Source organism: Boleophthalmus pectinirostris, unplaced genomic scaffold, assembly GCF_026225935.1.
Source record: "Boleophthalmus pectinirostris isolate CB_2022bp ecotype Guang Dong unplaced genomic scaffold, ASM2622593v1 HiC_scaffold_21, whole genome shotgun sequence".
In the NCBI taxonomy this organism is placed as follows: Eukaryota; Metazoa; Chordata; class Actinopteri; order Gobiiformes; family Gobiidae; genus Boleophthalmus; species Boleophthalmus pectinirostris.
This window is the reverse complement of record NW_026571175.1, coordinates 19,787,086-19,809,365: the sequence shown is the minus strand read 5'-3', so window position 1 is coordinate 19,809,365 and position 22,280 is coordinate 19,787,086. Positions and strand designations below refer to the sequence as shown.

At 38.1% G+C, this 22,280-nt stretch overlaps 1 protein-coding gene across 1 annotated transcript in view; it reads left to right on the top strand.

Moving 5' to 3' along the window:
- The first annotated feature begins 2,709 nt into the window (after positions 1-2,709).
- Positions 2,710-22,280, top strand: part of ripor2 (RHO family interacting cell polarization regulator 2) — a 72,765-nt gene continuing 53,194 nt past the window's right edge. The window contains exon 1 of the mRNA XM_020932520.2: positions 2,710-2,925. Coding sequence (XP_020788179.1) covers positions 2,844-2,925 — 82 coding nt within the window. The 5' untranslated portion in view covers positions 2,710-2,843. The remainder of the gene's footprint in view (positions 2,926-22,280) is intronic.

The following is a 22,280-nucleotide window of genomic DNA, read 5'->3' as shown; positions in this document are numbered from 1 at the left end:
TTGTATATTGTTATGGCAATAGTCTTAATTTCTCATCATTTTGAAACCCATGAATGTGCTCCTCAAATCTTTTCACTAATTGCTCTGTTGGATACAGTTCAGTGGGTATTCAGATTTACAGTCTGTGAGCGCATGTAGCATTGAGGCTAACACTAGTACAGATATAGTGCAGCCTGGTACAGTCACCGGAGCATGTTATGGTTTTAGCTCAGAGCAGATGGGAGTGGGATGGATTCTCTGCAGACTGTGGCTCTGCTTTAAATGTCATGTTATGTGTTTACAAAGCCAAAGCGATAAACAAAATACCATTGCTGACCACTCCAGTTCAAGACACTCTTCAGATATGTATTGTTGTTTGTTTGTAAACCAAAAAGTGAAAGGAAGTGATGTTTCCTCAAATATATATAATCTCCACAAAAAATGGGTAGTGAAATTAAAAAGGAAATCCCATTTTCTTTATTTTATCTGGTTGCCACATAAACCAATACTTCCTGCTTGACTGTGAAAGAAGACAAATCAAAAGAACTTATCTTATCCTAAGATGTGGATTTAAATGGTGGTAATTGAGCTGGCATTTGACCATAAAATTAATAACTTTCTTCTTTACTGGATATGATGCAATGGATATGAAACCATATCTTACCTAGCCACTTTTTTTGAGTTGCTGAAAAACTTGTATAAACTTTATATAAGAGGAGGTTGGTTTAACAGGTGCATATATTGAAATATATATTTTCAGCTATCCTTTTCAAATATAATATAAATGATGAGTATTTCCTTCTCATAAGAATTTAAATATATATTTCTCTTAACAAAAGACCTGTCTGGACAAGCCTAAAGTCTATGAAAATGAGTTGATCTCCAGGTCCAATCCCTGGAGCTTTGGCCTTAAAGGCAGTGAGTGTCAGGGGACAGGAAGCAGCAAAGTTAAGTGATAATGAATCGACTTGAGGCCTACTTTCTATTCTGGTGTTTGAGGGCCTTTCTAAAGTGGGGCTGAGTCAGATAAGAGTAATGGACACTCTGCAGGACAATGTCAACAAAAACCAGACCAGAGGTTAAGAGTGGGCAGGTCCCATTTTTGAAAGACTGGTTTGGTAGAAAAAACAAGATTTTCAAGCTTTGTTTAAGTCAACTTTTGCAAGAGTTTATTTTGGTCATTATAGGTGTGTATGAAAGCTATGCACAAGAAAACATTTTGTTTTGAGAGAATCTGGTGATATAAGTGCAAGTCTAATTTTGAGAGGTGTGGGGACGAGAGGTGTGTGAACAAATGTTTCCACGAGACGAGTAAGAAGGTGTGTGTCCTTTGCCTTAGAAATGCAAATGAAAATGCAAATGATTATTTTAGGAACTGCATTTGACATAGAAAATTGCCTATATACTTCATATGCCTTTTTAATTGTTATACTAATGTGAGTTAGTCTCAAGAAATTGTTAATTTTAGCTAATCAGACAACAGTATCAGACATTATTGCTACTGTACTGGTGTCTCATTTCGATGAAGGAAAAAATGTCATTAAAACATTTTCCACAAATACTGCACATTATTTATAACAGTGAGAAATTATAGACCAATTTATGCGCTTGATTACATGCTGACTATGTTTTCTTTAAGTTTACGGAGACACTATGAAAACAAAATGTGTATGACAGAATGAGGATTTCATGAACCAGGAATGAATAAATGTGTCTTGTGCATTAGCAGGTGTGCTGGAGCTGGGAAGTCTTCAGCCTTATTGTCAGACACTTCTGTCCTCCGATCATCTGGGTTTTCAGACATCTTATAACATTTCACACGTGTGCTCAGGGTGAGTTAATGTCATTACAGTCATTATACAAAGTTATCCAGTGGAGCTATTTTATTGGGCCAATTTGGGTGTTTATTTTTGTAAACACTTGCTCTCCTTGTTTTAAAAACTCTCGAGTTGCAAGAACATTCTGGGTTTGCAGCGGCACTCCTTTTTCCTCCATCAATCCAAAGCATGCACTATAGGTAAAATCCTCCATTCTATAGTCCTGACCGAGCCAGATCAACACCTTGAGCCGGGTCCCTGGGCACAAAGCAACACCCATTGCTCCAGACACATTGCCCCAGTGGAATTGAAGGTTGGGTCAAATGCTTTGCAGTTTGACCCCAGCACTGGTCAGACAATACAATATTTCACGTTCTACCTGCCAAGTCCCACTGTTTCCAAACAAGTTTAAATGTACCTCTTGTCTATGGTTGACCGCCCATCCTTAAATAAACTAAACTAAATAAATGATATCCAATTCAGAGTTTGGGTTGGGTTTTCTAAATGTCATTAGTCATATTTGGTATTTTTATCACACATCGCATTATCAGGTCGGGAGACCTTTACCACCTCTGGAGTGGCCCTGTGCAAAAATAGAGGGAGCATGATCTGCAGTGAGCTGTAATGGAATGACAAGTGGAGCGCCTCTCTCTCTCCTCTCCTTTTCACACCAGCTTTGCACGTCCTCGCCAGCTCGAAATAAAGAAGCTAATTATTCCTGTTAATCACAAGGCAGTCGAGCTGAATCACTGGACACCCTGCTGTTCAACATGGACACTCAAGCCTCAGCCAAGACCCTCCCAGCACTGTACTCTCTCACTCTAAAAAACAAAACAGCAATTTCACTTCAGCTTTTGCACAGGATGTTATGAAACCAGCTCGGAAACTTACCGAAGATCGTCCTTTTAATTTCTCACTTTCAACCAAGAGGCAAGACCTGCAGGAGCGAGAAAGGGGCAGGCCCAACTTTTTATTCAGATCTGCAGTCACAGCTCATAGACTCTGATCTGTACAACAAAGGAGGAAAGAGAAGACAAGACAAGAGAGATGGCCGCGGTGGACATTGTAGTTGAGGATGACTCTGATGAAATTATGCGTGAAGAAGCTGAAGATGTGTTTCTGGAAGACGGTAAGGTTGTGGATGGTGCTGTGTGCCGGTTTAAGGCTGTGAACTTTGACCTTCTCTGTTGTTGTCAAGGATGCTAAGAAAATGTTTTCAGGAATATCAGGATTTGTTATGTCTTCTTAAAGCACAAAGGTAAAAGTATATTGTTTGCGTATATTTGCATAACCTTCTGAAATATGTTTTTGCAACGCACTTTATTTATCGATTTTTCAACTTCTCACCCTTTTTAGAAGCAGTAGAGCTGTGCCCAGTGCAGTGTGGGCGTTGTTATGTAACACACTGATGTTTTAAATGGCTTTTATGCACCAGAATATTATTATTATTTTATGGTTGACTGTTTATTGTCTTGTCTAAAGGCAGATAGCAGGAGCAATTTAGATAAGACTGATATTTTAATGATAAGAGTGACTTGGTGTTGACAGAGTGAAAAGTCAGTCTCTGGATATCTCGCTTGATAGATCCGTGGAATTTGTGAGACTTTGATTCTGATTGAGATTCTGTGTTTTATGTAAAGAGGTTGAAAATTGTTTGTGACATCCATACGCCGACAACCCCCTGTGGGTCTGGCAGCTCGTATGAATAGATGAAGGGCCTCAAGTCATCACATTGGTACATGTTTTGTTTTGTAGGACAATAGAAATTAGGCAGGAATAATTGTTGGAAGATGCAATGTTCCTGTTTCTTGTTGTATTTGTATGTTAGATTTAAAGTGAAATTACAAAGACAAGTTCAGTTAAATAAAATGAAAAATCACAAAAAAAATGTGTACAGCTATGTTTCACATTTTTAACATTTAAATAGTTCATATTACACTATTTGTTCTATGTTATGATGTTGTTTGCCCATCAAAAACATACCTGTAGTTGTGTTTTGTTTCATTCACACAAACCCTGTATATTTAGGCTGGATTCTTCTTTCAAACAGAAAACCTTGTGATGTCATGTGATAATATAAGAAGTTTTTAAACTCCATACACTTTTACTAGAATTATTTCGATGATTTAAGCCCTGGAATTGCCAATCTTTACCAACCAACAGATAAAAGGTACCTGTTCACTTGAAGACTACCACTCCATGACATCACAAGGTGGAACAGAGCATTTTAAGCTTTTCAGATGTAGACTAATGATGCAGGATAATGCAAACATGCATGAATGAAACAAAACACAACTCCAGGTATGCAAAACTTTGGGGGGCAGGAGTGTTACTTGGATATACAGAAATAGTACTGAATTGTTGTTTTGGTGCTCTTCAGTGTAGGGACCAGTCTCAAATACAAAGTAGAAAAAATTGAGGCACTCAAAAAGTACAAAATAATTAAAAGCCTTTAATACCACACGGCATGACAACTCCAGGTATGTTTTGATGAGGTAACAACATTATAACATGGCTTAAAGCTCACAAGAATTAATGTTGTGTAAAATAGTACCTTTAATTGACATTTTGTGAATTCAGCTGTAACATATTTTAAGCATCATTCAGCTACATTTTGTTAATTAAAACCATCTTCACCATAAAAAACATAAAATCAAGTCATTCAGCGTTCCCCCACACTAAACCCATACACTGGTGCTCTGCTGCAGCTTTATGAACATGGGGCTCTGAGGAGGATATTCCCACTCATTGCATCACTGGGTGTGTAATGTATGTTAATGCCCACGCTGACCCACTTCTCACTGAGCTGCACCGGCGGCTAATGTGGCGCTGTCTTTGAACACGGAGCTGTGAGGAACATGAAGCCAGCTGACTCCGCAAATGAGCAGCCAATCAGGGAGCAGCTTACTGGATGTGTGGGTGCTGTTAAGATTCGTAGATTCTTGTACTATGGATCACATACGTTTTGTTCTAATTATTGTCAAGAGGGGGTGCTGTGCCATGTGCCATGTTCCTATTGCATATGTTCATGGTCCAAATGCCAACAACCTGATTTATTAATTCTGCCCTTTTCTCTCTTCTTTATATTGCTTTTCCTCTTTATAATCTCCTCATATTGTTAATCTTCACTTTAATAAGGATTTGGCATTTAGATCAGATGCCCTCCCTGGTGCTGAACTCTTCATATAAGATCTATTGTGAGGTACATTTTGTATTAGAATAATGTAGTATTTTTGTATTTGCGGTATTCACATGCAAGCAGATGCTCTTAATGAATCATATCTTTATAATGTTGGGTTGTACCATGGACAAACAGAGTAAGTAGCATTTTGACCAACCTGCATGGCAACAAGTGTTTGTTTGAGAAAGTATCAAAACAGTTTGTTGCTCAACATCACAGTTCCTTGGTTTTTCAGTTCCTTAAAATGTGGCTTTGTATTTTTAACCAAATTATGTGTGTGTGGGTTTTTTTCATTATTAAAACACATGCTTGCTTCTTGACTCCAAAAAAATATTGTTCCATGTGTCATATATTGAAACAGAAGATGATTTAGTAATTATTGTGACCTATTTTTGCTCTTTATTTTACTCCTAAAAGGACTTCTATACCAACAACCTTCTATAATCTAATGCTGAATCCAAGCTATTGCGCCCCCCTTTGATTATTATCTGCTAACCTCAGTAAATCACCTCTATACGAACCCACCCCGTCTGACCTGAAAGCCTCTATTCAGCACACTCTCAGATTAAACAACATTACACACAGGACACACACAGCACGGCTTTCTTATCACTGATACACACATGCTCACCGATATAAATGTCCACCTCAAATGGGAATAAGTGGTATCTTAGGGACTAAAAAATACACAGAGATCTTTATGGCTAATTCAAAGAGCTTGTGTTTCTTTGAGGATGTGGTTGGCGGTAAATGAAAGCCATAGCACCAGTGTAGTATAGCTCTAATGACAGTAAAAATACAGTTAAGTGTGAGATTAATGGGAGTTGTTTGGTGTCTAAATAAACCACTGTTTGAGTAACAGGGTCAGGGCAGAAAGCATGAAGAGTAGCGTTCTTAAGTCACAAGTGTCCAGTGTAGTGGAGATCAGGAGGGCTCTTAAATACAGAGTTATAGCCTTGTCCCTTTGGAGTGTCTGTCTCGCTCTAGTTGTATTCGCTATTCAAATTTATGGAGGTAATAAGAACATATGGATCCAGTTAGCAACTCTTGGATTTTAGCCTCAACAGGTGTGGCATTTTCAGGGGGGTTATTCGGTCATAACTTTTAGACAAAACACATTATAATTCCCCAAACATAAACTAATTTTTATTATCAACAGAAAGAAATACCTTTATTGTTAGCAGGCCATCTGTATAACCTCAGCTTTAACTTCAGCACTGCTGGTGGAGTAAGGAAACAAATCAAACTTAAATTGTATAGCCAAAGTAAGAATGCACACAAAAAGACTGACCATTTCTTATGACCCCCCCAATAGCTAAATAAATGACTTATAATAATACATAATAATGCATCAGCCATCTGACGTTCAGAGACACAGTTTGTTGCATTATTCATTCACTCCGTACCCAGTGGTGATAAGCTACTACTGTAGCCATAACTGATCAAGGACAGACTGACAGAAGTGAGGCTGCCAGTCTGTGTCATCAGCCCCTCCAGCCACCACCAACACACACACCACATTCATACTAGGGAATATGGGTGAAGGGCCTTGCCTAGAACACACTGGCAGTCTTTGCCGCTGGCACCTCAGTGAAACTCTAGCATCATAGCTGATAGTCTTAAATTAGAAATGCATATTTCTACATAGTATTAGGTGTGAACAGAACATGTACACATATTTACCTTTTACATAATAGATTGTGCTCACATTGCGTTGTTGTCAACAATTACATAACAAGTCCTGTCATTGTCAGTCTCAACAGCTTTTGTGTTCTTGTTTGTTTACAGTCACAAAGACCTGTCAATCACTATTTGGCTTTAGGGGCGTTACTTGTTCAGTAATTGCCCCACTCACTTTTCTTTTAAACGCCTTCAAAACTTTAAACATGGAGAAACAAAAAGTTGTCATTTAAAGGCTTACAGTGACACAGGGCTCTGCTTGGATTATTGAACAGCATTTGCTCAACTTTAGGACATAACTTGAGGGTCTGGTTTTACCTTAGCAACAACACAATTTTACCAAAACAACTGCAAATGCTTAAACATGCTCTGACATGCAAGCTAATTTACATTTACTACCATAAATGCCTACTATAATAGAGATTACAGCAGCTCTATCACATGTGAATTAAATTTTATGTTTTATTTAGTCAGTAACTCAAATGTATTGCAATTGGATGCCGTATGTGTGCACCTCAAGGTATTTATCTCACTTTCAGATTGTGCCTTGAGGGGGAACCCAGGGGACAATAGCCAAGAACACAGCAGCATTAGTCTGATAAACAGCACTCAACCAGGACTAAGGCTGCAAGTCTAGAGCCAGAATCAGGTTTCACAAATCCAGTTCTCCTCCAGTGTCTCTGTCTGTACATGTCCAGTTCAGCATGCCCCAGGAAACTGTATCCCCCAAAGAGCCAAAATGGAGCCCAGCGAAGCACTAGATCATAGGAAACACAATCCTTGATGCTGACTGTAAAAGGGGACAGTTGATTTATACACACACATCTAACAGCTTTGAACTAAAATACAGAGGTGCATGGAGAGGATAACAATCTGCCAGAGGGAGAGGTATATTTAAGTCAAATCCACTGCAAAAAGAGAAAGATATTTTTGAAGGTGCACTTTGTAACTTTTCTGGTGGACCTGATTGTCTCCTTGAAAATGGTATTGTGTTGATTGTGTGTTTTATTGATCTAAAACAGAGGCCCCAACCACCAACCACCAGGTCCCACAACCATCTGGTACTGGGCCCAGAGAAAAATATTATATGCCTATCTTTATAAAGAAGACAAAGAAGTAAAACTACCACCATATTCACAAATGTAAATAGCTAATTCAAATATGATTATTATGTCTTTTTTTTTTTTTCAAACTATGGTTAAGAGTTATAAGGACTTTATGCTGTTATAACTGGCCCCACCCCCTCCATCGGTCCCTGAAAAATTGTATGTTTATTTTGGTCCCTACAAGAAAAAAAGGTTGGGGACTGCTACTCAAAAACATCTTAAAAACCATTTTTACTGTGAGAAAGGATGCCTCTGTACAGATCTTACTTGTAACTTGGCATGGAGGCACTGCTTGTTTGTCTCCATGGACATAGATAACATTTATGCCAAACTGCAATCCAGGCAAAGCAATAACATCTCCATGGGGACAACCCTCTAGCATAAGTCATATAGTGCAGTTACTGACTGACTAATGACTTGCAAATCCTAAAATCCTCATTGCATTTCCCTGTTGTGCAAAACACTGGTTGCACTTCACTGTTGACTAATATCTAACTGGAACATTTTTGTCCACCTCCATCTTTTGTCTCCTTTTACACTGTCACTGCTACAAAAAGGTTCATCATTTGGCTGATGTTTATAGCTGTCTGTCACATTAACCCTGGATTTCACTTGGCCTCATCCCTAGCTGTCAATCAAAAACTCCTCAGTCAGTTCAACTTCAGTTTACTGTGATTCACGTCAGCTTCTGGCTTTATTTTCTGTGTGTGATGGTAAAAGAGCCAGAACTATTACACCAGAAAAAAAAATAGATGCTGACCTATACACAGAAATGCCTTGCCTCAAAAGATAACATTTTATTTTAAGAATTTTGACAATAGTCAAAGCCAAGTCATTCATAATAAATAGCTGTCATTATGAGAAAATCCAAAACATGCAACATAATCCTCCAGTTCAGGTATGTGAAGTGGGTTTTTTTCATGGCTGATGTTTATACTAGTTGCTAAGTACACAGAGAAATCGATCACTGATAAGCTCTGCTGATATTTTTAGGCTGATATGTTGGTTCGATTTTGATTATTTTCTCCACATAATGTAATTTAAATTTACTACAAACTCCAAACCAAGTCTTTTTTTTTTTTTTTTTACCAGAAACCTAGGAGAGCTGTGTAGTCACATTTTGTGCAGCTATCTCTTCATATTAAAGTGTTAATATAAAGCTTTCTGTGTAGTATTTAGGCAGCAGGCTGACCAAAATTAAATATCGGCCTGTGCTGGAAATTTAAGGCTGATAACCATTATGCTAAAAAAGTCCCAATATCGGTTCAATATATTGGTTTATCTCTACTGACTAGCCCATCTCAAGATCTGGAAATGGGTCCCGCGGGTGCTCACTGCTCCTGACAAATTGGCACAGTTGCATTTACGAATGGACTGTACTTTACCTTAGGTAGGGACAAATCTTAAATGAATGAAATAAATCGATATAACAGTGCCTAGATCTTAAACATTATGTCCTGTTCTGTTAACACTGCTGATCTGAACATACACTTTCACTGTCTTGTTCCGCCTACTCAGCTCTGTCCCCTATAATTGTGTCCTCAGATTAAAATGTCTGTGCAGTGCTTTGTGTGTGTGTCCACTGTGTTAGCTGTGACCTGAGGGGACCTAGTGCAGAAGAGCCATATTAATGCCATGTTTCTGCCTCTGACAGTTGGCCTCAGTGACCTACTTCAGACTAAACACTCTGAACAGCCCTTCTTATGTTTTGTGGTTTTTAAAAGCCTGGAATTCCCTGTGCATTTTATATTTCATAGTTATGCCAAGACCACAGATGCAAACTGTGAATTTTGTATGCTTCAACGATATGCTCATATCTTTTCTTATATATTATCCTATTCAGTTTTTATCTATTATTGTTAAGCACTTTGGAGTGCTGTCTGTTTTAATGTGCTTTATAATAAACCCTTAACTTGACTTTGATATACCTTAAGAATTCCTATATTTTGTGACTTAGTAAGTAGCATTACTAATGTCAGTGATAGTAGTAACTGTAATTGAGTAGTAGTAGTTGTAGGTACTGTTGATCATGTAAGTGATGAGAAATTAGGATAATTTACACAGCAATAAAGAATTTGAAGCAAAATATTAATTTTGCTGACTGGTCCTACAAATTGTGTCTATTGCAAGAAGACATTATTTGGCATAACCTCTTGAATTTCCTCTGAGTAGTAGCAGAGAAAAACATAGAAGCTGTAGGTGTGTTTAATGTTGCCATGTCTGAAAGGATGTGGAAAGTTTATTCATAAAGTCTTGGGAGGAGCATGAAGTCAAGGCGATGCCGCTGGTGTAAACTTGACTCCTCTCTGGTCGCTCTTGTTTATTGGTGGATTATACGTGATATGACTTGGGTCTGGCTGCTCCTCTAACCTTTCCTTCAGCTCCTATAGGGTTACTATAGTGATGTGTCTGTGGTGATGCTGGGCGTGTGAGCTTTACACTCGGTGGTTTGGAAACGCACTCACAATGAGGTAATCCCGCCACGGTCATGACAGACAAGAGACCACCCTGGACTCCGTGTGGGAACAAGTGGATTTTGGCTCTCAGAAAAGGTTGTAGGTGTATGAAACAATAGAGTGTTGTCCATGTTTATTAACCCAATATTCCCTTTGTTCCTCTTTGATGGGTTGTCAAAGCAAACTTCAAGCCTATGAGTTTGGGCCTATTTATTTATTTTATTTATTTATTTATACAAATTTATATGAATTTATATATGAATTTATATGAATTTACATGAATTTATATGAGATGCCCTTGCACATTCACCCCACTATGGTACTGAATAATACAGATTAGTAGAAGCAAAAAAATATTTTATAAGGATGCACCTATACCAGTATCCTGGTTGGGCCCTTAAATGGATGTAATATGATTATTTACAGAATGATTTAGGTCTAGAATGTTTCATAATGTTAATCAACTTTTAATCATATGAAGATGGTCAGTAGTTATGTGAAGGATAAATAACAGTTGCATAGCACATCTGGATCCATTTTGTAAAAAGTTATCTGTGTTTTAAGGAAGTAAGCACCATTTTACATCCCTACACTGGTATCTGTAAATCTCCAGTATCCAGTAGTAGTAAAGTAATAGTCAATGTATTGATAACAATATCAGAAGTAAGGAAGCTGAATCGGCACATCTCTAGTATTTTAGTGGATTAGCAGTAAAAATGTGATATTGATGTTTATTGTTTTGACTTAACTCAGATTATCCATCTCATCCAATTATCCATCTTTTGACCACTGTTAATTTACCAATAGTGGCAGCTAATATAAGAACTAAATAAGAATCATTTTATAAGCATTTTTGCTACATACTATGAGCCTGTCTTACCAGTTTTGACAGTGTGATTGATGCTACAGCAGTCTTCCTCCTCACATAATGCCTGTCTAGACCAATTATGCACTCAGTCTGACCAGTGATCATTAATTATGCACCAGCCAGCATCTCAGAAATCCTTCTCTTTATCTTGAGAGCATAGTCCGTTCCCACATGACATATTTCATGCCTTCCCCACTGTACCTTATTTGAAAACCTTAAAGCATTGTGTTATACTTTCTTCTACATCTGCGCTCCAGGTATGTTTTTGAGGAGGTAACAACATTCTAACATGGCTTAAAGCTCACAAGAATCAATTTTGTGTAATATAGGACCTTTAAAGAATCCTTATACAGACACAAATCACTGCACTTTTGTCCACTGCAATTCAATACAAGTCATTTAACATGATGTGCGAAAAAGCAGAATATACTGCACATTATGTAATGTAATATAAGTGTGGTTTAACAGTAAGGTTTGCAAGTATTGGGTAGTAGTGTGAAATAATAATGGTGCCTACTATGGAATTAGTAGCAGCAGCAATAAAACCTTGTAGGATGTTATGTGAGCAGTAGTAGTTAGTAGTAGCAGTAAGTAGTAATTGTAGTAGTTCTAATTGTAGGGCCAATACCAATCATAGCATCAGGAGTAGTTATAAAAGTTGCTGTAGTAGTAGTAGGTCTAATAATAGTAGCAGCATTCGCAGTAGTGGCATGAGTAGCGTTCATTTCATTTCATCAGTTTGTATTTGTAGTAGCAGTCATTCAACAAGAGGACATACTGTATAGTTCTGGTAATGTGAGCCATAGTCACAGAGTGTTTTTCTTTGATATTCTAGCGCTGTGCATTCACACACCATCAGCTGTGCCTGTACATCCCTTAGCCTTGACCTCTGACCTCACAGTCATGTGACCTTTCCCAGTCCTCCCTGAGACATCCAGACCAAAACAGCAGAGTACAAGTGCAGAAGGGACTTTGTTATTGATGTTTAAGTGAAAAAAAAAAACCAAAAAATTCTAAAGCTTTTGATGAAGACTCAATGCCACGTTACATAATGAACAGGAAGTCTGGGAGGGTCTGGAGGAGAGGGGGTCCACGGTACAGACACAGTGTTGTACTTCAACAAGGTTAGTGTTGCCTTTCTATCGGAGTGCACCAGAAGTATATTATGCTGGTTATTTGAGTTTTAGCAATGTTTTTAAGAAATTGTAAACGCACAAAATATTTAAGACATTATTAAATTAATTGTGATATATTGATTTTGAACTTGTCTTTGGTCGTATTGCCTGAGCTTTTGTGTATTACGTAGGTTAATTCTACTGATATCTAAGGCCATTATTTTGTGTTGAAAATTGCATTATATTGTCTAACAAATTGTGGGGTTTTTTGTCAAGTATCGACTAGTTTGAAATACTGTTTTTTTCCAAAGCGCAGGTCTCAAGGTAACAGTCATTTATTTAAGCATGTTAATGTCCAAGGTCTTTGGTATAAAAATAATCCTATGGTGGGTAATAGTTTGCTCTTATTTAACATCTCTCTTCAGAACAGTACCAGGATGCCTCTTGTCTATTTTCAGCTTCCGTACTTTTTCTGTCAATGCAATTCACGTAGAACCTTCACAGAAACTGACCTTCCAGTCCAGCGCACCTCTAAATCCTTTGAGAAGAATTTTAGAATTCTGAACAAATGTCCTTCACATGTGTTAAAATAGTCACTATTTTGATTGCAAGAGAGAGAACAAGATTGTGCTGAATTGTTGCATTGATGTTTTAGCATCTAAGGCTACAGTTAAAAACATTGCTGGCTTTGCTTGTGTTCAGTTGTGTGTTTCTGCTTGTTTCTTAGTGTGTAAATATAGCTCTCTCCTCAAGGACTGATGATGACAGCTATAATGACAGACCCAACCAAAACAGCAACTGAGTGTGACCAGGAAATATGTGAGCTTTACATTTTTTATACTCTACAGATCTGATTCCCTGTCATTAGTCAGTATAGACATTATGTAAGGGTATGTTTAATGCTTGGGTTCAGTGTGAGTTTAAAGCATTTCAGTGAAAGTGACAAAAACTTGTATTGTTGTTATGGCCGGAGGGCTTATAAACCTCCTGTAGAGAACACAGACGCCACAGACCCAGGATGCCTCATAAAAACTGTGACGTCAAATACAACCAAGAATGCAGTTTAAATTTTTTTTTTAAAGAAATTAAAATTCCTAAAGTTATGAAGGGTGCTTTAAAGGAAACCAAGCAGAGTGGGTGAAGGAGAGAGAGGACAGCTGGGAGGTCATTGTAACTTGTTCAAAAAGAGATGTTTCTGACAGAAGAGTGAAGAAAATTATGGTGTTACAAACTGTTCCAACTAAAGACTATGTATATATATATCTTCTGTTGTCTGACTTTAGTTTTACTTCTTCAAATAACATAACTGACTTAACATCACAGAATCTAAAATTAGATCTGGAACAGTGAGCTTTGTGATTCTGTATAAAGGCAGTAACAAGACTCGCTATTATAATATACTAAACAACATGACAAATGATGACACCATCAGAGGAATGATATGAATGATTTATTGTTTTCTATTGTGATGCACCCTTGAATTAATTTATGTTACATTTACGAAAATGAATAGGCCTATTGAAAGCCAATTTTAGATTAATTTATAATAAGACAAAATCTAAATCATCAAATCAAAAATCATGTATATCAGTATAAGGAAATTATTATGATTTATTTTTTGTTATATTTTTTGCCATTGCCCTGACATACTTGTTTAAAAGTGCACTATGTAACTTTTCAGTTAGAGAGCCGTCACCTTCTTGTTTTTATCGATATGTCATTGCTCTGCTTCAAAACGATCACAATGATATGACATTGAACAGATCTAACTTACATTTAGTTACAGGTGGTTTTATTGCTCAAAAATACCCAGAAAAACAGGCATTCTGACTGTGGGCGACATTGCCTCTCCACAGATCTGATCAGTAACTTGGTCTGGTTTGCTCTCCATGATGATAGCAAGGTTTAATACCATACTGTGAAATATTCCAGACAAAGCATTAACATCTCCATGGAGAAAAGTAAGTGGCGGACCCTTCAAAAATTACACAATGCACCATTAAGGGATAACAGTAGCTCAGTTGGAATTTGTGTCCATTGATCCAAAGGTTGGCAGTTTTAATCCCACACTGACAAACTTTACAAACTTAACATCAACATTTTTTTCTCAACCCTGAGGTTCTATTTTGATTGCTAATTAAGTGTATGTTTCATAACTGAAAATATTTTCTTACTCAGTGCCAAAAGTAATTGGAAAAAAAGGGACAAGTATTCAATCCCCTCCCTCTTATGCTTTTGTGGAACGACCGATGGTCCTCAATCGGCCCATTTTACGCACTCACCACACAACACCATATCCACTTACTGGTCTCAATTAATGACTAAGCAAGCCGATTTTCAAGTCTCAGTAACACTCTTCACCAAAGCACTGACTTCTTAATTGAGGATTTACGTGGATTTTTTTTTTGGCTCGATTTAGTAGCCAAAGGTGGAAGCGTTGATGGTTACTTTGCTGTTGACAACTAGCTTTAATTCTTGGAGAGAAGAAGTTTCAAGAAATCAACCAAGCTGCCCACTTAGATGGAGTCTGACCCACAACCGGTGCTATGTAATTATAAAAATGCTGTTTTGTTGCTATTGATTTGAAATTGGCTGTTATCTGTCTGCAAAAACAAATAAAGGGGTGAAGAAATTGTTGATAGTTTAATTCAGAATTAAACAAATGTACTTTGTACTATAATTTGCACACTAACACCTCTTGTAAGCTTATCAAGAACCAAATGCTTGTGCTTTCTGCTGTGGCATTGTTCAATTTTTAGTTGAGAATATTTAACATGATGTAACCTATAAAATTATTTCTCAAAAAGGAAACTCAAAGAAGTTTTGTGCTAAAGTGTATGTTCACAAGTGCGATAGGTTTGATACCTGAATGTGCAGTCCAATATGAGGATTTCAAGAAAATTCTCACAAGAAAGATTCAGGTGACAGGCTAAACCTATGCCATGGATTTACCACACTATACCTCCACATATGACATAATTACAGATCACGAGAACATTAGTTATGTGCACTAAATTTAATTAGGCTGATCTTTAATTAACCTTGACATCAGTTGCCAATTAGCCTGAAAGCTGGTTTCACTTCATGGAAACCTACCTGACCTCACAGCATTAGAATTTATTCTCTCGATAGTAGGCGGGTACTTTTAATTTAACAATCACTCTATTTGGTAGTGGCATGTAATGCCCTTCTAACTTTTGGTATATTAAGCTTTGAAAAAAGCTTTGCCTGAAGAAGGGCAATAACTTCTTTCCCTTGGTAAAATTCACCAAACAGGAATGGAATTGTTGCCAACACAGAATGTATGGCGTCTACATCCATCTCGACCGCTTTGTGTACTGTTGTGCTGTACCACAAAAGGACCCAGACAGGCGCTTGAGTTTGGATGTCATGGCTTCACAGCTCTTTGCTGATGTAGTCTAAACTTCCTATTTGCAAACTGTCTGTGCCAGTACTTGCAAACCATCTAGTGTATTCTGATTCCTATACCTAGTCGCTTGAGAGAAATGAAATTGAGTTGCAGGCACTAGCTGCCAAAGGGACTATGGATGAAAATGAGCCTCCATGGCCAACTCTGCTACTTGTTCTTTAATGTACATTGTGCCATATTTAAGAAGTAAACATAAACATGTCAGATCTGCAGACAGGTGACCCTGCTCACGGAAGAATATGTGATTTTAAAGGAGTTTTGTTTTTTTGCAATAAAAACATCGATTTGATGAATTGGCAAATAGATGTTCAATTCCATACTGGGCAGGCAAACAAATAACAATATATGAATATAAGCAGTCTTGCACCCTCAGAAATTGTGCAATATGTTTATAGTGCAATAGTTACATTGCACTCTTAATGTTGATGTTACCAGTTGACAAACAATATTACAATTAAGTGCAAATTCCAGTATTACCAATTACCAAACTAGGCAATACAATAATAGTCGATCCAAACTGATATATTTTATTCTTTCACAATCAACATGAACTCATTAAATATACAAATTGCTCATCTGCTCACGTTCAGGATAAAACTAAATCATCGCTAACAAATTAATGCTACCTTATGACGCTTATGTTGTCATTTCAGCCTAATGGGAACTTTCTTGTTATTCAGTTACAAGAAGTTAAAATGAAATGTAAATGTGTGAATATTAAATATGTAGCTACATTTGTTATTCTTTCTCAGCTCTATAGGAGGAAAACACAAAAGAAAAGTATGAGTAGCACTATTGGCAAAGGTGTCAAGTCAACACAGTGCATCTAAATGTGACTCAGAGCAGTGAAGTGTTATGACATGTCAAATATGTGGTGTGGGCCAAAAGAAAAAAACACAGAAAGAAAGATTTCAGAAAGTGACAGCTGGTTGAGTCCTGGGCTCAGACATGGATGGACCTCACATATATATGGCACACCATCATTACAGCAGCTCAGAGAAGATGTGTGTTATGTAATCTAAATTAATAGCTGCATTCCTTTCAGGTGTGCTATTTTTGAGATGGCTAATTTTATCCTGCACAACAAAGACCAGAGCTGCAGAGAGAATCTTTTGATGGATGCTCATGCTGTCATTCAGGCTACTCACAATAGCATAACTGGTTAGCTCTTTGGATTTTATAGTTAAATCTAAAAACTGTGTTATGTTTAGCTATACACTGATTTGAAAATGCATATTTATCAAAATTAAAGGGTCAGGGTTATGTATGGTGCTAATATTGACGAATGACTGACAGTATGATTCTTACATATGACAATGCATAAGGGCCTCTCTTCACCTCTTATATTAAAGGTCCTATATTATGCAAAATTAATGCTTGTGAGTTTTACGACATGTTATACTGTTGTTTCCTCATCAAAAACATACCTGGCATTGTGTTTTGTTTCATTGCGTGTAATCATTTATTATTAGCCCAAGCTCAAAATGCTCTGTTCCACCTTGTGACAAGCAACTTTGATTGTGGATATGGATTTAGAGACTTCGGTGACCCCACGCCATGCATGGAGCCGCAGCATAAAATCTAGGCTCCCGTCCGAAGGTTTACAATTAGGTTAATAACTTCATTTAATCTCAGCATTTCAGTGGCCATAAAGATAAAAGATGAGTGCCTCGAGTAAACAGAACAAAGGCTCAAATAAACGTGAAACAACGAAGCCCGACGTAGGGGAAAAAAGACCGCCGAGCCCAGCTAGCAACGAAGCCACAGCCGCAGGTATGCAGAGAGGCGGTGAGATATAGCTGAGCTCATGGCTGAACTGAAAAAGGTCCGAAAGGAGAACCAAGACGGTCACAGAGACACAAAAAAGTCACTGGACCGATTAGAATTATTAGTAGAGGACTTAAAAACGAAAACTCAGGGACACGAAAAAAGACTGAACGAGGCGGAAAAGAGGATTAGCGAGACGGAGGACCGGGGAATGAGGCACGGCCGTATACTAAAGTATTTGCTTCAACGAGAGCTGGATCTCACATCGCGCTGCGAGGACCTGCAGAACAGAATGAGACGCAATAACCTGAGGATTTATCAGGTCCCCGAGGGCAACGAGGGACGCGACACTGTGAGCTTTGTACAGAATCTGATACGTTCCGCCCTGAATAAACCTGACATGGAGGTGAAAATAGAGAGAGCGCACCGGGCACTCGTGTCCAGACCAAAGGATTCTACGGTCCCTCCGAGATCCATTATTGTCAGATTCCTCGATTTTACTGTTAAAGAAAATGTGCTGCGACTTGCATGGGGCCAGAAGAAAACGATGTTTGAGGAGAAACGTATCTACTTTGATCACGACTACTCCCCCGATTTGCAAAGAAAGAGGGCGCGTGTTCGGCAGGTGATAAAGCAGCTGAAAGCAAAGGGAATCAACGCCAAATGCCCATACCCTGCTCAACTTCGGATTCAACTAGAGACGGGGGAAAAAACTTTCCCAACTCTGACTGAGGCAGCCGCCAAACTAAAGGAGTTGGGAATCACGGTGAGAGTGGAGGATCGGGAGAGGCTGGAGAAGTTGGCGAGAGACGACGGGTGGATGCAACCGGGAGAGTCGCGCGGAGGAGAGGCTTCACTTTCACCGGCGGACTTCGCTGCCTTCGTTAAGGACATGCAGTAGAGAAGGTTATGTAAATGACAAAGAATGAGAAGTGATTAGGCCTGAATATACTGCATGGATAGATGTAAGCTGAGAACTCCTTAACACCAGATGCAACAAATGTTATTAACCTTAAGTTAGTTAGATAATCCTTCATTTCGGACGGTTATGGGTAAATTTGAGTGCATAACACTCAATGAGCGGTCTTATAAAGAAGACTGCACTGGCATATTGCCTTATGTTCATCCCAGAGATAATTCGTCACATATCTCTGCCTAGTTGTAAACAGGAGCTGGTCCAATTAGGGTCAGCTGGATATATGGAAGTTCTAGTTATGACATTTGTTCTGCCCTTATTGTGTTATGTTCTTTTTTCCTTGACAAATGTTCTGGGTTTACTTACCAGTCAGATAACTTACTGGATTGCCACCAAGAAAATGATTACCACGTTGAACACAAACTACATTCTGAACAAACATGGTTGTACTTAACTTGATCAGCTATAATATAAAAGGTATAAATAACCCCATCAAGCGCAAGAAACTTTATGGTCAACTTAAAAATTTGGGTTGCTCTGTAGCATTAATTCAGGAAACCCACTTATCAGACAAGGAACACCTAAAATTAAGAAGAGAGTGGGTAGACCAGGTTTATAGTGCCTCGTGTAAAAATGGGAAAAAAAGAGGTGTAGCAATTCTTTTTCATAGATCAGAGTATTTTCAAAATGAAGAGCTTATTCAAGATGATGAAGGCAGATTTGTTATGGTAGTGGGCAAAATTGATAATATACAAGTTACTATATACTAAACGTATATGCCCCCAATGAAGACTGCCCCCAATTCTTTGTGAAAATCGCATCTATCCTTGCTGAAAAAAGGCAGAGGACTAATAATTGTCGGTGGGGACTTCAATTGTATATTGAATAGAAAACAAGATAAACTACCAAGTGATGTTGGACCCAGACTTAAAAAGACTATGGCATTGCAGGGTATGCTAGAAGAATTAGGCCTGGTGGACATATGGCGCTTCCTCCATCCAAGAGGAAGGGACTTCACATTCTTGTCCCATGCTCACGGTACATACTCAAGAATAGATTTCTTTGCTATATCTAAAAGAGAATCATATAGAGCTTTGGAATGTAATATTGAACCCATCACAATTTCAGATCATGCACCAGTCACACTACGTATTTCTTTAGGTTCAAATGAAAGATTTAAATATTGGAGACTTAATGTTTCGCTATTAACTGATCCAAGCGTGTACCAGGAGCTAAAATCTGATTTGGAAGAATATTTCAACCTGAATGACAAAGAAAATATTACCCCTTCCATTTTATGGCAGGGGGCCAAAGCGGTAATGCGAGGGAGGATAATAGCCATAGCATCAAGAATTAAGAAACAAAGACTATATGAGCAACAAAAATTAGAGATAGAAATTAAGATACTACAAAAAGAGCATAAAAAGACACAAGATAAAAAAACCCTTGCATTAATACAAGAAACAAAGCAAAAATTAGATGACCTATTGACTTACAAAGCAGAGGGGGCACTTAGATTTATAAACAGGAAATACTATGAAATGGGTAACAGAGCGAGTAGATTACTTGCTTTTCAGCTAAAGAAGGCTCAGTCAAGTCGAATTGTAACCAAAATTAAACACCCGGCAACTAGTAGTCTAGTAACACAACCAAAGGATATTTCAGAGGCCTTTGCAGCTTACTATACTTCTTTATATGAAACTGAGGACCAAACCGATAAAACAGAAAAGATAAAACAATTCTTGGAACCACTTAATATGACCAAACTATCTGATGCTGAAGCAGTAGATTTAGAAAGGCCCATCACAGAGAAAGAAGTTAGAGAAACTGTTCTTAAACTGAAAAATAACAAATCACCAGGAGTGGATGGGTTCTCCTGTGAATATTATAAATCATTTATTAATGAACTCTCACCAATGCTTACAAGACTATATAACTATGCCCTGGACAGTAAGGACCCACCCGCCTCCTGGTCAGAAGCTTTAATAACTGTGATAAAGAAAGAAGGTAAAGACCCCACATTATGTACAGGATACAGACCAATAAGTCTTTTATGTGTTGATTTAAAAATCTTAACTAGTATCCTGGCCAAAAGAATACAAAAATATATTAGAAGATTGGTAGGGCCAGATCAGACTGGTTTTATCAATGGTCGTTATGGCTCAGACAACATACGCAGGACTCTAAACCTACAATCACTTGCCACCTCAAGAAAACAAACATCAATGCTTCTCAGTTTAGATGCCGAGAAGGCATTTGATCGAGTAGACTGGCTATACCTGAAACACGTATTGCAAAATATGGGATTTGGGGTCAAATTTGTTGATTGGGTCATGCTGTTTTATAAAAATCCAAAATCAAGAGTACGAGTAAATGGATATTGTTCCGAATTTTTCAATCTGGGTAGAGGAACGAGGCAGGGAGATGGGCTGAGTCCTGTCTTGTTTGCCCTGAGTATTGAACCATTTGCAGAGGCAGTGAGACAGAACCCCCACATTCATGGTATAAGAGATGAAAGCGGAACTCAGCACAAAATTGCTTTATTCGCAGACGATGTGCTGTTATATTTGGAGGACCCATTAGTGTCCATCCCTGCATTGCTGAAATGCCTAGATGATTATGGCTCTATCTCTGGATTTAGAATAAATGAGAGTAAGTCAGAAGCCATGATGTTATCAGGAAAATGGCCAACACAACTTGCATCTTTTAAGCGTAATGATCAAGGTTTTAAATATTTGGGGATCACACTTCCACCCAACCCACTTCAGTTGTTCAAATCAAATTACAATAAATTGATTACCCAAATTAAGGCAGACTTACTAAGGTGGGAGGTGCTGCCGCTGTCTCTGTTTGGTAGAATTGAAACAATCAAAATGAATGTTTTGCCAAGGCTTCTATATCTATTTCAGTCCTTACCTGTGTGGGTTCCCAAGTCTACATTTACTCAGTTAGACAAAATGTTTTCTAAATTTATATGGCAAAATAAAAGGCCGAGAATCAGGCTAAAACTGCTGTGTTCTCCGAGGGACAGGGGTGGAGTCTCTCTCTCCCAAATTTTAGATACTACTACTGGGCTGCTCAACTGGCTGCCATAACACAGTGGATTTATAATGACCGGGAGGCGGGATGGGTCCAAATAGAACAAAATTCAAAACCAGGAGTTGGCTTATCTGTGTTGCCATTTCAAAGTGGAACACTCTGGAAAAAACTTAAGCTTAAAAATGTGTGGATTAAGCACACTTTACGTATATGGAACTGTGTGAGAGAAAAAAACTTGGTGGTACAACTTGTCTTACAAGAGCCACGCCGATAGCTGGGAATATAGACTTCCAACCATCTATGTGGGACAGTGGGTTCAAAAGGTGGATGAGTAGTGGCCTAAGGACGGTTAACCAGCTTTTTGAGGGCAGTAACCTAAAATCCTTTTCTCAAATACAAAAACAGTTTTCATTACCCTCAACAGATCATTTTCGTTATTTACAAATAAGGCACTACATTCAAAGTCATGCTGAATGGGAAAAAATTAAAGCAGAACCTACAGGTATCGAACAATACTTTATAACAGTACAAGAAAAACATCTGCCGACCAAGAAACATGTATCATTAATATACAAGATGTTGATGAGAGATATGGGGGAACACACACTGGATATCAGAGATAAATGGGAATTGGAGTTAAATGTAGTTATTGAGGATGGGACGTGGGGGGATATGTGTGTGGTCAGCCACAAAGGTGTCAACAGTAATCTGTGGAAGGAATTTGATTGGAAGACAAAAATTAGATACTTTAGAACCCCTTTAATCATTTCAAGTTTCTACAAAACCATGTCTCCATTATGTTGGAGAAACTGTGGCATGGTGGCGGATCACTCACATGTCTTCTGGGATTGCCCAGTTCTTGGTAATTATTGGCAGGACATTAAAATAGAAATAGAAAAGATACTGTCTTGTGAACTCTCTATGGA